At 47.2% G+C, this 18,264-nt stretch overlaps 2 protein-coding genes across 18 annotated transcripts in view; one reads left to right on the forward strand and one right to left on the reverse strand.

Annotated features, from left to right (window-relative positions):
* STK36 (serine/threonine kinase 36) overlaps positions 1–11,818 on the reverse strand; it is a 24,921-nt gene extending 13,103 nt beyond the window's left edge. Inside the window, exons 1-11 of one of the 16 annotated variants that reach the window (XM_072742933.1) lie at positions 11,608–11,818; positions 10,848–11,022; positions 10,009–10,149; positions 9,821–9,898; positions 7,977–8,107; positions 7,484–7,733; positions 5,840–5,933; positions 5,371–5,540; positions 5,033–5,220; positions 4,421–4,520; positions 2,692–2,835 (exon numbers count right to left, since the gene is read on the reverse strand). In XM_072742933.1, the coding sequence (XP_072599034.1) occupies positions 2,692–2,835; positions 4,421–4,520; positions 5,033–5,220; positions 5,371–5,540; positions 5,840–5,933; positions 7,484–7,733; positions 7,977–8,107; positions 9,821–9,898; positions 10,009–10,149; positions 10,848–10,931 (1,380 nt within the window). In that variant the 5' untranslated portion in view covers positions 10,932–11,022; positions 11,608–11,818. Of the gene's footprint in view, positions 1–2,691; positions 2,836–4,420; positions 4,521–5,032; positions 5,221–5,370; positions 5,541–5,839; positions 5,934–6,165; positions 6,295–7,483; positions 7,734–7,976; positions 8,108–9,820; positions 9,899–10,008; positions 10,150–10,731; positions 11,023–11,398 lie in introns of those variants that run through there. The other 15 variants (XM_026002151.2, XM_072742935.1, XM_072742936.1 and 12 more) reach the window with 15 other exon arrangements.
* On the forward strand, positions 11,794–18,022 carry RNF25 (ring finger protein 25). 2 transcript variants are annotated; one of them, XM_026002158.2, is made up of 10 exons: positions 11,794–11,891; positions 14,127–14,201; positions 14,444–14,546; positions 14,637–14,704; positions 14,798–14,867; positions 16,017–16,088; positions 16,183–16,326; positions 16,671–16,763; positions 17,044–17,178; positions 17,381–18,022. In XM_026002158.2, exons 1-10 carry the CDS (start codon positions 11,851–11,853, stop codon positions 17,957–17,959), a joined length of 1,380 nt encoding a protein of 459 aa, XP_025857943.1. In that variant the 5' UTR covers positions 11,794–11,850; the 3' UTR covers positions 17,960–18,022. The 2 variants fall into 2 exon arrangements, with proteins under 2 accessions (XP_025857943.1, XP_025857944.1); XM_026002159.2 differs by having other exon boundaries at positions 16,674–16,763.
* Positions 18,023–18,264: the final 242 nt, after the last annotated feature.

An 18,264-nucleotide genomic window follows, 5' to 3' on the forward strand; every position in this document is an offset into this window, starting at 1 on the left:
ACATCGGGCTCCCTGCATGGAGCCTGCTGCTTCTCCCTCTGCCTGTGTCTCTGCCTCTCTTTCTCTCTCTGTGTCTCATGAATAAATAAATAAAATCCTTAAAAAAAATTAAAATAAAAACAAAAAGTCACTCTTCAAAAGAGAATAACATTTACATCAAGTGCTTTATAACATGTCATTTACTGTTTCTAAATCTTTTCACTTATTTGTTCATTTACTCTTTTACAATAACCTGCTCAGTAAACACAATTATCCATTTTACAGATGAGAAGATTAAAGTCTGTAGGAAGGTTAAGTAAGGAGTCAATTATCACACAGCTAAAGAGTAGTTCGGCTGGAATTCAAACTCCGAAGTTTTACCCTGGAGGCAGAGCTTTTCACCTGCCTCCCTATTTTTTTAAAAAAGATTTTATTTATTCATGAGAGACGAGAGAGAGAGAGAGAGAGAGAGAGAGAGAGAGAAAGAGAGAGAGGCAGAGACACAGGCAGAACGAGAAGCAGGCTCCATGCAGGGAGCCTGATGTGGGACTCATCCAGGGTCTCCAGGATCACGCCCTGGGCTGCAGGCGGCGCTAAACGGCTGTGCCACTGGGGCTGCCCAATTTAAGTTACCCAACACTGTGAGGACAGCGAGGACAGCACGGAAGGGCCAGAGGGAGGTGCACAGTGCCAAGGCAATTCAATGAGGAAAAGGGTGCCTTAGACCATGGATGCTGTATAGCCACATGCAGAGAGATGAACTTAGATCCCTACCTCACATTATACATAGAAAGTAACTCAAAATGGGCCAGAGACAAAAATATTAGAGCTCCAACTAAAAAACTTTTAGAAAAAACATGGGAGAAAAGTCTTCCAGACTTTGGGTTTGGAAAAGAATTCTTTCCTCTAACACCAAAAGCATAATCCACAAAAGAAAAAGAAAAATGGTAATTGGACATCATCAAAATTCAAAACCTTTGTGCTTCAAAAAACACTCTTATGAAAGAAAATAAAAAGACAAATCAGAGCCTGGGAGAAAATATTTGCAAACCATATATCTGATAAAGGTCTCCTACCCAGAATATACAAAGAACTCTTAAAACTCAAAGAGACAAACAACCAGATTTAAAAATGAGCAAAATGACTGAATGGATATTTCGCCAAAGAAGAAATACAAAGAGCTAATAAGCACATGAAAAGATCCTCATTAGTTATTAGCAAAACTCAAATTAAAATGACAATAAGACACTATTTCACATTCACTAGAATGGCTGTGATAAAAAGACAAACAATAATATATGTTGGCAAGAACATGGAGAAACAGAGACCTTCACACAGTGCTGGTGGGAATGCAAAATGAGACAGCCACTTTGGAAAATAGTTTAGCAGCTTCTTAAAATGATAAATATAAATTACCATACAACCCAGCAATTCTTAGGTATCCAAGAAAGAAAAACGAAAATGTATGCACACAAAGACTTCCACGTGAATGTCCTGAATGGCAAAGTTATTCACAAAAGCCAAAAAGTGGAAACAATTCAAATGTCCATCAACTAGTGAGTGAATAAACAAAATGTGATACATCCATATGATGGAATTCTAATCAGCAACAAAGAGAAATGAAGTATTGATACACCTCACAAGAAGAACAAACCTCAAAAACATTCTACTACATGAAAGGAACCAAATATAAAGACTGTATATTTTTATGATTCCATTTAGGTCCAGCAAAGGCAAATCTATGAGACAGAAAGTAGGGGCCTGAGGCCAGGGTTGGGACTGATAATTAACTGTAAATGGGTATGAGGGATCTTAATGGAGAGATAAAAATATTCTAAAAATATATTATAGTGATGGTTTCACAATTTGGTACATTTTCTAAAATGCACTAAAAAAAAAAACCAAAAACAAAAAAAAACCTTTAAGGAAAAGAGAAGGAAAGAGATGCAGGCAATATATTTTGGTGAGTTCCTGGCAAGGAAGAACATGGTGTTTCAGAAAAGGAAAGCCCTTGTAAGAAAAAAACACTAATTATGAATGCAAATTAAAATGCTATCCTTTAAAAAAGAATCTCATTCTTCTCATTAGTATATCTATGTTAGAAGCTCTTACATACTTACTATATCTATACTTTAATTTCATCAATAAAATTATGTGGAAGAGAGCTTTCTCTCATTATGGAAGGACTTAACAATATCCTCCATTTTTGCCTCTTGCTCTACAATGTCTAAAACATTTACCATCCAAGTTTGCCCATCCTTGCTCTAGATGAATGTTTTTTGCTTCAGAAAAATTGAGGCCTGTTCTTCTTTTTTTTAAGATTTATGTATTTATTAGAGAGAGCACACACACGAGCTTACATGCACAGGGGGCAGAGAGGCAGAGGGAGAAAGAGAATCTCAAGCAGACTCCCTCCTGAATGTGGAGCCTGAGGCTGGACTAGGTCTCTCAACCCTGAGATCATGACCTGAGCAGAAATCAAGAGTCAGACACTCAACCGACTGAGCCACCAAGGTGCTTCCTTTTTAAAAAATATTTATTTACTTTAGAGAGCCAAGGACTGTTCTGTGTTACTAAAGGAGCTTAGAAAATCTTGAATTAAACAGATGAATTGAAAGAGAATTGGAAAGGGACAAACCTTTTTTCTTCTGTTTTTTTCATGCCTCATCTGTGACTAAAATAGTCTAAAGTCCTATTACTTGTGCCCGTTACCTGCCCTCCAGCCTCATGCAGCTGACCCTGGATGCGTTGGCAGAAGTCAGGATTGCACAGCAGAGTGAGAGGGGCCTTCAGTTGGATGGGCACAGGTTCACCAGTCTCTAGCAGGTGTTGCCACTCGTCGTCGCTATCTGGCTCCTGAAGCATAGGGGAATAAAAGAGGTCACTCAACCTGGTGAATCATTGGAGTAGATGCAAGAACCAGTGAATTCTTTGGTACAGATGTATTTTTTCCAACCACCAGTTTAAAAAGGTACAGTTGACAGCACTTGAGGGGTCTTGAAAAGTCTCTTGGAGAATACTGGCATGTGTTCTTAAAGACATATCTAAAAATATGTCTATTACAACATGGTTTATAATTTAAAAAATTGGAAATGTCATAAAGGCAATCAGTAAGGGAATAATAAATCATGGCACATCCATCTTAGGAAATATTATGAAGTTATTAAAAAGAGTGTAGAGGGCAGCCCCGGTGGCACAGCGGTTTAGCGCTGCCTGCAGCCCAGGGCATGATTCTGGAGACCCTGGATTGAGTCCCACATCGGGTTCTCTGCATGAAGCCTGCTTCTCCCTCTGCCTGTGTCTCTGCCTCTCTGTGTGTGTGTGTGTCTCTATGAATAAATAAATAAAATCTTAAAAAAAGAAAAGAATTCTCTTTAAAAAAATAAAAATAAAAAGAGCGTAGAAGGGGGGATGTATCACTTATGTAGTATTCCCACCATAACTACATAAACGAATCTCATCCGGAGGAAATATTGAATTTGAGGAACATTCTATAAAATAACTGGCCTCTATACCTCAAAATTGTCAGTTATGAAAAACAAAGAAAGACTAGAAACTCTTCCAGAATAAAGGAAACTCATGAGGTATAACAACTAAACACAATATGTAACACCAGATTAGAGCATAGACTGGGAAAAAAATTTTTTCCCCTATAGAGAACATTACTGGAGCAACTGGCAAACTTTGAATACAGATTGTAGATGACGTAAAAGAATTATATCCGCATTAAATTTCTGACGTCTGTAATTGTACTGTCACGGTGTAGGTTAATGGTCTCATTCTTCAGAAATATGCTCAAGTACTTAGGAGTAAAGGGACATAATTGCAACTGACCCTAAAATGACTCAAGAAAGATATACCCGTATGCAGATATCTAGAGAGAGAATCAAAGCAACTATGGCAGCATTTTAACAGTGGGTTAATTTGTGTGAAGGGGATACAGGAACTTTTTGTGGCCTCCTCACAATTATTAAGTTTGAAACTTAATAAAAATAAAAAGTTAAAATCCCCCCAAAATTACATGTTCAGATGTAGAAGGCTCTCCAAAACAGGTTATATGGTAAGTGAGGCACAATGTACAACAGTATACGTGGTGTGAACTCAGATACGTAAGAACAGCCAAACTGCAGATTTGTGTGTGCATATACATATATGTAAAAATTCACGAAGTCTGGAAGAAGAAAGACTAAACTAATAACAGCAGACACCTCTGGGATTGGGGTAAGTCTACAGATGGGGTAAGGCTTCATTTTTACCTATGTGTTCCAATTTTTGATAATTATATGTTCAGACACTATGCAATTAAAATCTACAAATTATAATAAAAAAAGCAATTTTTCACACAAGGGGAGCTCATACTTGGGATAGTTGGGAATCACTGTAACCCAGATCCAACATCTCCCGGCAGGGTCAAGGCCAAACGGAGCCCCTTAGGGCTTACCTCATTTTCTAGGTCCACTGCATCAATGCTCTGCTGGCCCACCACCTCTGGCCTCAGCTCTGGGTCAGCTTGTTCACAATCCTGGGTGATCTGGTTTTCCCTGCCAGAGGAACAGGGAGTAGGAGGAGTTCCTGTGAGGTTCAGGAACATGTCCCTCTCTCCAGGCCCAGGATAAGAATGAAGAATAAGCCATACGGGATTGAATAGGGGAGAGCTCTCTTGTAGGACAGGATGTTGACCCCTACACACTTATTCTTGACTGCTCTTCCACTTTGGATCTTACTCTCAAGTCTACCTTGGCGGTTTTCACTTGGAGCTTGCAACTCAAATAATCTTCCCTTCTGCACGGAGACAATTCTTTCTTTCTCAGTTAATAAAGGCATAGAGAGAATGGAAAGTTCTGATTCCTGATGAATCAGAAAAATATCCAGAATCAGAATTCAAGAACCTAGGCCTTGGACTCCCAGGGCCCTGTCTCCATTTAGGCAGTGGCTAAATGGTGCTAGGCACCATGGCACCATGTTGTATTTGCTTTGGCTAAAGCTTTAGCTTTAGCTTAAATCAATCCACAAGATACCTCATCCTACAAATCCCTGACTATCCTTTCCTCACCGAGGTGCAGGGGGGGTCTCTCCAGCCCCCCATTCAGCCCAGCTGCTCTTCATTTCTGAGGCCAAGATCCCAGCTATGAGGCCTGGTTCCTGAGGAGTGGCTCTTAGTCTAGGCAGAGGGGCTGTGCCAGAAGCCATCTTGCTGGTCCTATCCTCTTGCTCAAGGGCAGGTCCTGTGTTCTGGTGTTTCTGTGGGAAGTGGGCAGGAGACACGGCATCAAAACCATGTGGTTGCCACAAGGCATTATGATTTCTATTCATGGCCCTTTCTCACCTTCCTTCTCCAGCTTCCCCAGTCGCTAGTCTAGTCATGTCACCTGTCCCCTCTGTCTCACATACCTTCCGCTTGGCCTCCTCAGCCATGCGCTTACAGGCAAGTCGCAAGATTCGAGATCGATTGCCCTTGGGGGCCAGTCGATGCACCTGCTGGTCCTTTAGGACCTGAAGTTCTGGGGGTAGATGACTGGTGAATGGGGTGCCCAAATCTGAGCCTCCTGGTTCAGTTATTACTGCAAGAAAGGATGAGGGAAGAATATGTGATCACACTGGAGTGGAGCCATCATCTCCACTTAGCCAGGGACAACTTCAGTGTCTTCAGGCTTCTGTGGAAGGAGATCATTTTAACAAGGTGAGAAAGCGGGGGTGGGGTGGGGTGGCACGGGAAGTGGCAAAGGTCAGGCAAGGGGCTAGGAAGAAAGTTCGAGCTGGTAGGGTAAAGCAGATGCACTGCATCCACACATGGGGGACGAGGGTGGGTTGAGAAGAGCACCAGGGAAGTGCCAAAGCCCTGGGAACCGTAATGACTCACTGGTGACACGACCAGCTATAAAGGGGTGATGTAAGAGGTCTGGCCAGGACAGACGCTGCCTGGGGTCTTTGGTGAGCAGTCCCTGCAGGAAGCTCTGTGGAAAGAAAAAATAACCCGTGGGTCTTTGCTTTCCTCCAGGCTCTCTTCAGCTTCCCAGCAGAAGCAGGAAACCAAGACTCCTGAGTCCATTCCTTCAGCAAACTAGCTGGTCTTGATCACAGCCTGTCTAGCCCTATCCTCAGGCCTCATTTCCCTGGCTCCAGAGACAGACTTCACCGCCTCACCTCCCGGAAAGCCCCAATTCCTATCCAGAAACATTCTGTCACCTTCATAATCATCTTCAGAAAGCAAACGTTCAAAGGGGTCCAAGTCGCTCACTGTGTCCTCCCTTTGATTGTGGGTTTGTCTGCAGCCAGGTAGGAACAGATGCATTTGTGGCTAAACGCACACTCACACACAAAGTCACTGTGTAAAGATAGGTTTGGAAGCACGCAAAATAGAAATCCTTCGGCAAGTTTTCAGACGGTGGTGGGAAAGGGAGACTGCCTCTGAAAAAGGTACATCTGTTATGAGGTAATCTTGGGAAAATCCTCAGTTGGGCCTAAAACTGGAATAGAAGGTACTGGTAGGTGATGACCACTGTTTTAATGGTTTTTTTTGTTTGTTTTTTTTAATTTATGATAGTCACACAGAGAGAGAGAGAGAGACAGGCAGAGACACAGGCAGAGGGAGAAGCAGGCTCCATGCACCGGGAGCCCGACGTGGGATTCGATCCCGGGTCTCCAGGATCGCGCCCTGGGCCAAAGGCAGGCGCCAAACCACTGTGCCACCCAGGGATCCCCAATGACCACTGTTTTAAAACAAGGTGATTAGTGTACTGTGGCTCTTGCTGAATGAAGATGACTACATGTCTGCTCTAAGACAGAATGAATATCCTGTGTCTCTCACTCACAGAACTTTCTTTTGTTTAGATTCACTTTGATAACTACTTGAGCCTCCCCAACTAAATAGGTTAGGGAGAAACTTGTCCCTTTTCATCTCAGACAGGGCAAGGGAAAGTTATAATGAGACTGCACTCTGGGAAAAGGTTGCATTTAAATTCCATTGAGGGCCTAAATTTTGCCCTAGATAAGAAATAAAAAAGGGTCAACTCTTTTCCCTCCCTCCCGCCTCCCCCCCTTCCCCTGCTGCAACTTAGCTACAATCAACAAGCAGCATTTCTGTCATCTGCCCCTATCACTGAGCTAGCCCCACTAGCTCTGGCCGTCTGGATGTCTGAGGGTTCCTTCTTTCAGGAAGACTGAAAGTTTTGTGGGCAAATCTAAATACCATCTTGCATCTGATAGCAAATAAGCAGGATAGAGAGTGTGTAAGAGGACAGCATCTGTCCCTCGTGGCTCAAAATTACCTTCCCATTGCGATAAAGAATAATCTGCCCCCAGCAGAGTCTGCTATTCCCGTTTGGCCGATCTTAGAACAGCCTCCCAGAATCCGCCCCTGCAGTAGAAAAGCAAGGCAGCTTGGCCCAGCTCCTGCATTCATTCAGTAACTGCAAAGTCTTGCCCCAGATTTTGGAAAAGGGAATGGGGGCACAGGAACACAGGTGTCTGATGCAAAAGTAATTTCCCTTTCTATGTTCGTTACCTTGAAGCAAGGACTAATGGTGGTTGGCCAGCGCACAGGGTCCTTGAGAATGAGGCTGACCAGCTGAAAGATGCTTGTAGTATAGAAGGGAGGGGTGCCTACAGCCAACTCATACAGTATGCAGCCCACAGACCAGAGGTCTGCGGTGTGGTCATATGGTCGCTCTTCCACCAGCTCTGGAGACATATAAAGTGGTGTGCCTTTGATGGAGGTCAGCACCATCGTGTTGGTGCTCATCGCCCGGGCAAATCTGCAGGAGACGATGGAAGGAAATAGGAAGAGAGAATGTATGATCAATATAAACTAGGCCTACTGACTACTACCTGTCATTGTGCGAGATATCCCAAACGCAAACAGAGAGCGCCTTTCAAAAGACCCAATAGGAATCCCAGTCTCCAGCTCGGGTTCTAATATGAGACCCGGGTAAGTCAAGCATATGGTCTAAGACTCCCTACAGAACTAGAAGCAGAGAAGGAAGCAGTCTTCTCCTCACCCAAAGTCACAGAGCTTGATACCACCACCCTTGGCAAGAAGAATGTTCTGAGGTTTCATGTCTCGGTGGAGGATGCGGTGGGAATGCAGATAGTACAGAGCAGACACCAACTGGGCAGCGATGGCTTGAACCTAGGGGTCAAACGGGTGCAACAAAAAGGAAAGGTCAGACGAAGGAGACTCCTGATGATTCCAAAGACACCTCCCTAAATTACTGATGTCATCTTCTCTTCTTTTTCTTTCTTCCAGAGCTTCACATAACATCTTCCTTAGTTCTTGCCGCCCCATTCATTCATTCTTTCACTTGTTCATTCACTCACTCAAGGAAAATGTTCTGAGTCTCAGTAGCCACATGACCACGATGGGCAAATTATCTCATGCCTTTCAGATGTGTCATTTACGAAGTGACAATAATAATACCACCTCCCTTATAGGATTACTGCAAGGATTAAATAAATTACAGCATTCCATACTCAGAATGGTGCCTGGCACTTAGTAAACCTTCAACATACATTAGCTGTCATTAAATGAGACAAAGTCCTTTTTCTCAAGAGAAGTACGCAAAGGAATAAGATAGAAAAAATGGATGAGATGATGACTTACAAGTAATAATCCTTAGAAGGAGATAGAATGATGCAGTAAGAAGTCTTGAGGGGGTCCTACTTGCTTGCTAGAGTACAGAGAAATCCCTACAACGAGTGTGGCTGGAGAATGTGTTCAACCAAATCCCACTGCTAACCACTAGGTCTTGGTGGTGAATCCTGCCTTAACTACGCCCCTTATACCTTCCTGCCCTCTCTGGTACCACACACTAGCCCTTCTTCCCTAAAGATACCTCGTGACAGCAACAGCATTAATAATCGTGAACTGGGGTGCCTGGGTGGCTCAATCGGTTAAGCAGCTGCCTTTGGCTCAGGTCATGATCTGAGGGTCCTGGGGTTGAGCCCCAAGTCAGGCTCCCCACTTCCGTCACTCTCCCTGCTTGTGCATGCAGGTACATACTCTTTCTCTTTCTATCTCTGTCAAAAGAATAAATAAAATTGGGAAGCCCAAATGGCTCAGTGGTTTAGTGCCGCCTTCAGCCCAGGGTGTGATCCTGGAGACCCGGGATCGAGTCCCACGTTGGGCTTCCTGCATGGAGCCTGCTTCTCCCTCTGCCTGTGTCTCTGCCTCTCTCTCTCTCTCTGTCTCTCATGAATAAATAAATAAAATATTAAAAAAAAATAAATCTTAAAAAATGTAGCAATAATAACTAACTATATTGAATACTGTGTGTCAGGCACTCTTCTAAACACTTTACAAGAATTAATTCACTAGGGACCCCCTGGGTTGCTCAGTGGTTAGCGCCTGCCTTTGGCCCAGGGCCTGATCCTGGAGTCCCGGGATCAGGTCCTGCATCGGGCTCCCTGCATGAAGCCTGCTTCTCCCTCTGCCTGTGTCTCTGCCTGTGTCTCTGTCCCTCTGTGTGTGTGTGTGTCTATCATGAATAAATAAGTAAAATCTTAAAAAAAAAAAATTAATTCACTAATCTTCACAATAGCCTCATGAAACAGACGTTATAATTACTTCCATTTTTAAATGAGGAAACAGCACGAAGAGGTTAAAGGAACTTACCCACGAAGATCCAGCTAGAAAGTGGTAGGGTCAACCTCTGTACTCAGAGATTTGAGCTCCAGTGTTCACATACTTTCCTGTCACACCACACTGATTCCATAGACACCTAGAGTCTTGTATTTTCCTCAGGACTTTTCAAAATGGTGACGGTCAGTGCCCTGAGCTTTCCCTACCAGTCCTTAAGCTGAAAAGAGGTCAGGGGAGAGGAGAAGTTTGAGCCAGGAAACGTACCTGGTCTTCGGGAAGTTTTCCATCATCTTCCAAGATCTGAAAGAGCTCTCCCTCAGCATAGTCTGTCACCACCACCACCTGCAGGGAGAAGACAATGGTACTGATGGCTCCAGATTTATGCATTGTGAGGTCAGGAAAGTTCTGGGAGCCTTCTTCTTGGGGAAGGGTGACCCAAAACCCAAGTGCACCTCTTTGTCAGTTTCAAAGCTGTCAAGCATATGCACTATGTTAGGATGCCGCAGACCCCGCATGATTTCAATCTCTCGTTGCAGATTTCTCAGCTCCTTCTCTGAGCGTCCTAATTTTGGAATGAACTTCAGGGCCACCACCTGTCAGTGGTAAGATGAAACATCAAGACCTAACCACGCTATTGAAACATTCGTCTCAGAGTTCCAGAACTCAGGCTTTAGATTGAACAAATTCTCATTACCCACTAGTCAACTACTCCCCTTACCCCATGTACCCTGGCCTTACCTAGGCCTCCCCCAACCCCAGCCCTAGGACAAAACAGCCTCCACCAGGCAGATCCCTTTGGTGGATTCTGGGAGAGGTGTTCTAATCTGGGTAAAGCACTCTGGGTAAAGATTTAAGGGAAAGAGAAAGAAGAAAAAAAATGAAGAAAGAATAGAGTTCAAGTGGTCTCTCTCCTCTGCTATGGCTTGACAGAGAGAATAATAATAAACATATTTTATTTACTGTTTACTAGGTGCCAGACACTATACTAGCATAGTGATTCAGTGTTAATCACATTTAATCCTCATCAAACCCCATCAATCAGATACTGTTTTTATCCTCATCCTAGAGATGAGGAAAGAGACGCTGAGAGGTTAAGTAACTTGTCCATAGTTCAAAGGCTACAAAGTGGTGGACTTAGGATCTGAACTCAAGTAATCCAATATTAGAGCTCCTACTCTGTAAGAGGAATGAGAGAGTGCTTCAGGAATACTGGCCGGTAATCTGGTCCCATTTTCCACAGTGGTTGGAGGTACAGAATCCCACCCAAGAGACGCCCCTCTTTGTGCACCACCTGAGCACTGTATTTTCTTCGACCCTTATACACCCTCCCAAAAGAGCCTTCTCCAATCATCTCCAACACGTGGTACTTTTCCATGACAGAGGCTGCAGGATCCCTCAGAAGGAAGGAGGTAGAGACGGTGGTGAAGGGCTACAGCTCCAGGGACAGGTCTACACATCTAGGAGGCCTGGTGCGGGCATGGAAGAAAGCTAAATGTTAGCCACCTTGCCTTTTCCTTTATCATAATAATCCAGGCTTCAAAAACATCGTAGTGGAGTGAATGGCAAGACGAGATCTCGGAGCAAACAGAGCGCCTCTTGCCGTTCTCCCTCCTTTCCAGCCCCCCCCCACCCCCAACCCAACCTCGTTCCCGTAGGACCCAGTGTCCCCCCTCCCCCTCCGCGCAGACCCGCCCGCCGGGCCCCGCCCCCTCCCCCGACCCAGCCGCGTCCTCGCCCCGCCCCCTCCGCCCAGCCTCGCCCACCCGCCCCCGCCCCCTCCATCCGGCCAGACCCACCGACCCCGCCCCTCCCAGCCTCTCCCAAGTTCCCGCCACCGCCCACCTGCCCAGCAGCCCGCCCACGCCCCCGGCCGGCGCGCTTCGCAGACCCGAGCCCCTCACTCACCCCCAGCCTAGGAGCTTCCAGCTCCTCAGGCCGAGGGACGTGGGCCCCGGCCCTCAGCCCCCCCCGCCCGGCTGCCTGCACACTTTGCCTGACTTACAAGTCTTCCCCTCCCCCCACAGCCGGACTCTGTGGACTCCCACTGTTACCAGCTGTAGTCGTTGGAATTGGCCAGAAGAAGCCCAGAGGACAGAGGCGCTCAGGCTTTGGGCGAGACGGAGGACTGCCCATAGGCACTTCCTAGGGCACTTCCGAGCCGTCCCTTGGGCCTCAGGACCCCCTGAGGACCCGGAGTCCACGGTTGCCTGGAAACGGCCGCGCGCCTGCTCCCTCCTCGCCGCCTCCGGCTTCCCAGAGGGCATTTCCGGTTCCGGCTGCGGGCCGGAGGAGACATGGCGGCGTCTGCGTCGGCAGCTGCGGGGGAGGAGGACTGGTAACTCTGGGGGCACGGGCTTTGGCTGGCCGCCTGGGTCCCGTCCGGGAGACTGGCGGTGGCCGCGGACGGTCCGTACGGCGGGCTTGTGGGGCGGAGCGAGGGATAAGGGGTGTCAGAGGCGCTGACATGTCTTCCTGAGAGAGCTTCTGTACCGGGGAGCTGGGGGTGGAGGGGCGCCGATCGGACGGGAGAGGAGGCCAGGCCAGCTCGGGCCGCGCCTTATCTGGCTCGATCCCCTCTTCTCTGGCCTCACTCGTCTCATTGTCCTGAAGTGGATTTGCTCAGGGTCCCGAGGATGCCTGCTTATCACCTCTCCCACCTCCCTTTTACCTCCCGGAGCCGATGCCCTCCAGCCCCCGACCCCTTTCCCCTTGGGTCAGCCTATTTCCGCCGAGGTTTTCCTCAACCTTCTCCCTCCCCGACAGCACGAATGAGCTTGTCTGAATAAAGCTTTACACCTCACACAGAGCTCTCCTAGTCCTTCTCTCAAGCATTCTCAACAAGAGACCAAAACCTGGAAGGACTCTGGGATTGGAAATAGGATAAATGTGGGTTCACTCCACATTTTATTAGCGTGTGATGCTGACCGGGCCACCTAGCTTCTGTGAGTCAGTGTCCTGAGATGTAAAGTGGGTGTGGCATCTACCTCATAGAATAGTTGAGAGGCTCACGGTGGATTTATACATAAAAGCGTCCTTTTTCCAATTGAGGTGCGAGCACCTGAGGGGACTAGGTGAAGCCTGAAGAGGTAAATCGATTTGTCAAAAAGGTGCATACCTATGACCTAGGAATCCAGGTTATCTGATTCTGAATCATGTTTTTGGTACTAGGACATTATACAGTCTCCCTACCCTCACCCCCTTTTTTGTCACCACCTCACATCCAGGTCCCAAGTCACAACTAGGGCAGGTGAAGCATTGAAGGGCCTCTTCATGGATGTCATTTGTTCAAGGAGCCCAGCCACTGTTGGCCTTTTTGAGACTATCTAGGCTCATGGTTTTCAACTTATTTAGGGAAACTTTATAATTCTGAGGAGACACATTGAGCCATGGAGAGGCCAGTAGTGATTGCACAGCTAGCCTGTGGTGTCCTGAGACTCCCACACTCACGTCGACCCAAACCATACCACTGTTATCTATTTTATATTTTGAGGGGCCTAAGACTTAAAAAGAAAATTTGAGAACGAGTAATATATGGGATATGCTAGCCCTGCTCTTGATGAAGAAGGAATAGTAACTGTAAAGGAAACCAAGCATGCGTCCTTATGTGCATTACCTGAGCAGAGCTATGGACTTGAGCCTATCACTAATCTTCAGTGTCATTACAACTCCTGTTTCTTTGATTAAACATGTATGTTCTCTCATTGACATCAGGGCCACCTGATCTTGACCTAAACAGGTTGATCTAGATCAACCAGATAGCAAGGGTCGTAAATACATTGAATACCGACTATATCCTTTTCTTTTCTTTTTACAGGAGAAGGTTATATACAAATAGGAGAAAAGAGGACCTAGACTACATACTATGGCCAAGATATTATTAGATACTTTATATAAACAGCCTTTTATCATTACAATAAATCTAGACAGTAGGTGGCATTACCTACATATAGTAGCCAGAGTGACTCAAGCTTACGGAGTTACTCAGATCATGTAGCTATAAGTGATTAGTACCTATTACTCGAAAACTGGTGGCTCTTCTGCTACATCATGGTGTTTATACCACCTAGACCTCTTTTTCTGTTCAGGTTGCTATCTCCTTGAGTAGGCTTAGGGTAACATACTGGGAATATGTGTAGACGGTGGAATCCACATGAACAGTGCTGTAGGGAAAGCTAGGAGTGGTATTGGTAGCCTTGATGTGAATCAATTGACAGCTTATTTCTGGGTCACAGAGATGGTCAACTAGCATCACGATGGAATTTAAACGGAGTCAGGCTCTGTTTCTAGTTCTGCCTGTTAAACTTTGGTATTTGAGCCAGTAATTTCACCTTCCCAAGAATCCATTTCCTCATCTGTTGACAGAAATAGTCCCTTAAACTCTGATTCCCATGCTTCCTACCTGGCCCCTTGACAATGTAAGAAAACCTATTTCCCCTGTTTTTATGGAGGTTAGCAAAAGAACGCACTCAGGCAAATTTCCAGTTTTGTATAAAGTCAGCCATCACAGGCTCTTAGCAGGCTTTGATGGGGAGAGCTGTAATGGTGAGCCAATCTCCTCCTGTCTCTCCAGGGTACTTCCCTCTGAAGTCGAGGTGTTAGAGTCTATCTATCTGGATGAACTACAGGTGGTTAAAGGAAATGGCAGGTACGTATTCAACTGAATGTGGGCAGGAGTCCCCTTAGTAATGAGCAGATTTCATGCAGAATCCATGAGCCTTGATTCAGAGAAAATGTTCTCATGGAGACAAACATACTCCTTTAATCTCCCCCAAAAGAAAAAGCCCACTGCTTACTTCCTCCATCAGCTTTACTGTTTCACTCCCATCTTTCCTGGTCCTCAAACTCCTGCCCAGTCACATCCCAGGTCCCCACTTCATCCACCTACAGATCCTCACCATGGGAGATCTACATCACCCTGCACCCTGCCACTGCAGAAGACCAGAATTCACAGTATGTGTGCTTCACCCTGGTGCTTCAGGTCCCAACACAGGTGAGGCCCCTGCCTTGTGGCAGCAAAGGGAGAAAGGAGAGAGGCTCTGGGGTGGAGTGCTTTAGCAGTAACATTATTTCCTCCCACTAGTACCCCAATGAGGTGCCACAGATCTCTATCCGTAACCCCCGAGGACTCTCAGATGAACAGATCCACAAGTAAGCTGGGCTGGTCAGGGCAGGGAAAATGGGCTGCAGCTCAGTCTGGTGAGGGGAGGGAGCAGGCCTAATGTTTGCTTTGCCCTTTTCCAGGATTTCACAGGCACTGAGCCACGTGGCCAATGCTGGGCTGGGTACTGCTATGCTCTATGAACTCATCGAGGTAAGAGGTGTGCTAGCTCGGGAAACTCCTAGAACTGTTTCTCTTAGGGGAGGTAATGGGCCTAGGATCTTACATACATCTGGAGTCATTCATTTACTACTTGTTTAGGTGAGGCCTAAATCCAGAAAGATAAAATTTTCTTCTGTTACCAAGAATCCTACCACCCCTCCAAAAGAGAGTTCTCTAGCTTCCCCAAGTGGCCTATATGCTAGTATCCTAAAAATGACTTTGCCTTTTTAACTTGAATTTTTCTTGATTCTGCTTCAAGGCATTCTCTGGGCACTGGCAACCGAAAGTAGCAAGAGATAGAGACCTTGCTTAGAGAGTCTCACCACAAATGAAAATTTGAAGGCTAGTCTGCTATTGCAGTGGACTAGGACTAAAAAAGTCATGGTTCTTTTACTGTTTCTCCCCTAGTGAAGTTAACAACCCACAGAGAACACCTAAAGCTACAAGTTCACATACACAACTTCTGTTGCTTGAGATTAAAAACACAAGTACAGTCTTGTTTCAAAACTTCAAAACTTTGACTTTTGAAGAAAAATGTTCAGAAAAGAATGAAGGTGGGCGGCCTGGAGTCCGAGTGGCTTAGACCACTGTAGCACTCCTGAGCCCGGCCTCCACAATGCCACTTTGAGCTTTGTGGAATTCCAGATTATTAGCTATTCAAACAACAGTGCAAATGAGTTTGTTTGCAGCCCAACTTGATGCCCTTGAGTTCTCTGTTCATTTGGGTTGTCCATGCCTCAACTTTTTCTGGAAGCTGGCTCCAAGAACAGACCTCTTGGAGTGATAATCAGAGGGGGTTAACAAAAGAAGACCTCCCAGAAGATAAGAGTTTCAATTGAACATTCTGTTCTCTCGAGGCATATTATTTTCATCCCCGAGGTGTACTAAAGGTGATTTATGAAGTGGAAAAACAGCAAAATTGGATTGTGCAGCTGGGTTGATGTGGCAGGAGGGGCAGGGACGCGGAGGACTGATTCCAGGGGGAGGACACCTGCCTGAGACAGGAATGCATGAACACAAAGTAACATGCTAGCTTAGTAGGAGACATTCCCGCATTCACCCCTGGGAATAGTAGAACCCTGGCTGTGTTCCCAGTTCTTGCCCCTGCCTCCCTGTTTGAAATGTCTTCTCTCCTCTCAGAAAGGGAAGGAAATTCTCACAGACAATAATATCCCCCATGGCCAGTGCGTCATCTGCCTCTATGATTTCCAGGTGGGTTTCTCCCTTGGGACCTGGAGTCTGCTTGGGCTGGCAGTGGAGGACTCATGAGAGCTCTGGCACCATGCCCTGTGTCTCCTCCCTTCAGGAGAAGGAGGCCTTTACCAAAACACCCTGTTACCACTACTTCCACTGCCACTGCCTTGCTCGGTACATCCAGCACATGGAGCGTGAGCTACAGGCTCAAGGCCAGGAGCAGGAGCAGGAACGGCAGCATGCCGCAACCAAGCAGGTCAGCTTGCCAGCCCCTGCTCTCACCTGACCCTCTCACACCCTTTTCTCTCCCTCGGCTCCAGGGGCTCTTCGCCTTTTTGGCGTCACAGATCCCTTTGAAATTTGAAAGCTCACCTCTGTCCAGAAAAAAGGGTGTTCTCATATACATGTATACATGCTGCGTGCAGTTTCAGAGTTTCCAGACCTCTATCTGGGGAGGCAACCCCTGCCCTATCCTGCCTCAATGTGCCTGTGCCCTTCATCCCTGCCCTGTTCGGATTAGCCTGGCTGACTGGGTTGGGCAGCTGGCAAGCGAGCACTATGGGCCGTGAAGCAGGGCTGTGATTTCTCCTCTATTTTTAGAAGGCAGTCGGTGTGCAGTGTCCGGTATGCAGAGAGCCCCTTGTATATGATCTTGCCTCACTGAAAGCAGCCCCTGAACCCCAACAGCCCATGGTAAGGAAATTCCCTTGTCATCTGAGCCAGGAATAATGGCATCCTCCAAGGAGGGAGGGATGGCATCTTGTCTTCCTCAAATGGGACCTCCAGAATTGGGCTTGACCTGCCTGGGACCCTGCAGAGCTACAGCCCCAACTAGGCTGAGGCTTTGAGAGCCCAGATCTGAGAGGCAAACCCAAGAACCTCATGCAGATCTGAGGCAGTCCTGAAAGAGCAGGGATTCGAGTCTGCCTTCTATTTTTTTTTCCCCGCTCTCACTCTGCTCACTGCCTTCCAGGAGCTATACCAGCCCAGCGCAGAGAGCCTGCGCCAACAAGAAGAGCGCAAGCGGCTCTACCAGAGGCAGCAGGAGCGGGGAGGCATCATTGACCTTGAGGCTGAGCGTAACCGGTACTTCATCAGCCTCCAGCAGGTGAGGGGAACCTTCCTCACACCTCCCTTACTGCCCCCCACCTTCCCAGCAGCGCCCCTCTGCCATGGCCCTAGGGTGAGCTCTGTTCTACCCTTAAGGTTAGAGGTTGATGGCATTCAGCCTCAGCTGTGAGCAAGGGGCCTACAGCTCCCTGCTTTGGGAAACTACACCTCCCTCACTGCATCTGCTCATTTCTTTCTAGCCTCCTGCCCCTGTGGAGCCAGAGTCGGCTGTAGATGCCTCCAGAGGATCCCAGCCACCCAGTGCCCTTGCCTCAGAACTGTCCACCTCATCAACTGCCCAGCCCAACCTGTCAGCTCCTCTGCCTGTGGCCTCCCAGTACACGTGTGAGAAGATTCCAGGGGCTGGGCCAAATCAGCAAAGGTTGGGCGAGACCCAGAAAGCTATGATAGATCCCCCCCGGGCCAGTCGAGGCCCCTGGAAACAGCCTGAACGGAGGCACCTAAAGGGAGGGGAGTGCCATGCCCACAAAGGTACCAGTGACACCCAGGAACTGCCACCTCCTGAGGGGCCCCTCAAGGAGCCCATGGACCTAAAGCCAGAACCCTGTAGCCAAGGGGTTGAAGGTCCTCCCCAAGAGAAGGGGCCTGGCAACTGGCAGGGTCCCCCACCCCGCAGGACTCGGGACTGTGCTCGCTGGGAGCGCTCCAAGGGTCGGACACCGGGTTCTTCCTACCCCCGCCTGCCTCGGGGTCGGGGAGCCTATCGTCCTGGTACTCGGAGGGAGCCCCTGAGCATGGAGTCTGAGGACGGTTCCTAGCAGTACTGTGGGGGGCAGGGATTTGGGGGGGACAGGGAGGGGCAATAAAGAGATTTGGCCTTGTTTGGCTTTCTTTACTTAGTAGCGCCTAGCCTGGCAGTATGGCTTTTTCTGAATCTCTAGCAAGACCTGAGTGTGGGAGACTAGCTCCAACTTTGCCCTGAAGTCCATTTTCCCAAGAGATTAAGTTCTGAATAAAGATAGGCCTGACACCTCGGCCAGTGTGGTGGGTTTCAGGAAAACTAGTAGATGCCGACATCTAAGTAGAACATGCAGGAATATGATGTGCACACCCACCGTGTATA

Source organism: Vulpes vulpes, chromosome 16 (assembly GCF_048418805.1).
Source record: "Vulpes vulpes isolate BD-2025 chromosome 16, VulVul3, whole genome shotgun sequence".
NCBI lineage: Eukaryota > Metazoa > Chordata > Mammalia > Carnivora > Canidae > Vulpes > Vulpes vulpes.

Excerpts from the sequence above, each read along its gene's own strand:
- RNF25 (XM_026002158.2), top strand. The coding sequence starts at position 11,851 with ATGGCGGCGTCTGCGTCGGCAGCTGCGGGGGAGGAGGACTG. Across the intron at positions 14,202-14,443 it reads GTGGTTAAAGGAAATGGCAG|ATCCTCACCATGGGAGATCT; the intron begins GTACGTATTCAA and ends ATCCACCTACAG. Across the intron at positions 17,179-17,380 it reads ACTTCATCAGCCTCCAGCAG|CCTCCTGCCCCTGTGGAGCC; the intron begins GTGAGGGGAACC and ends ATTTCTTTCTAG.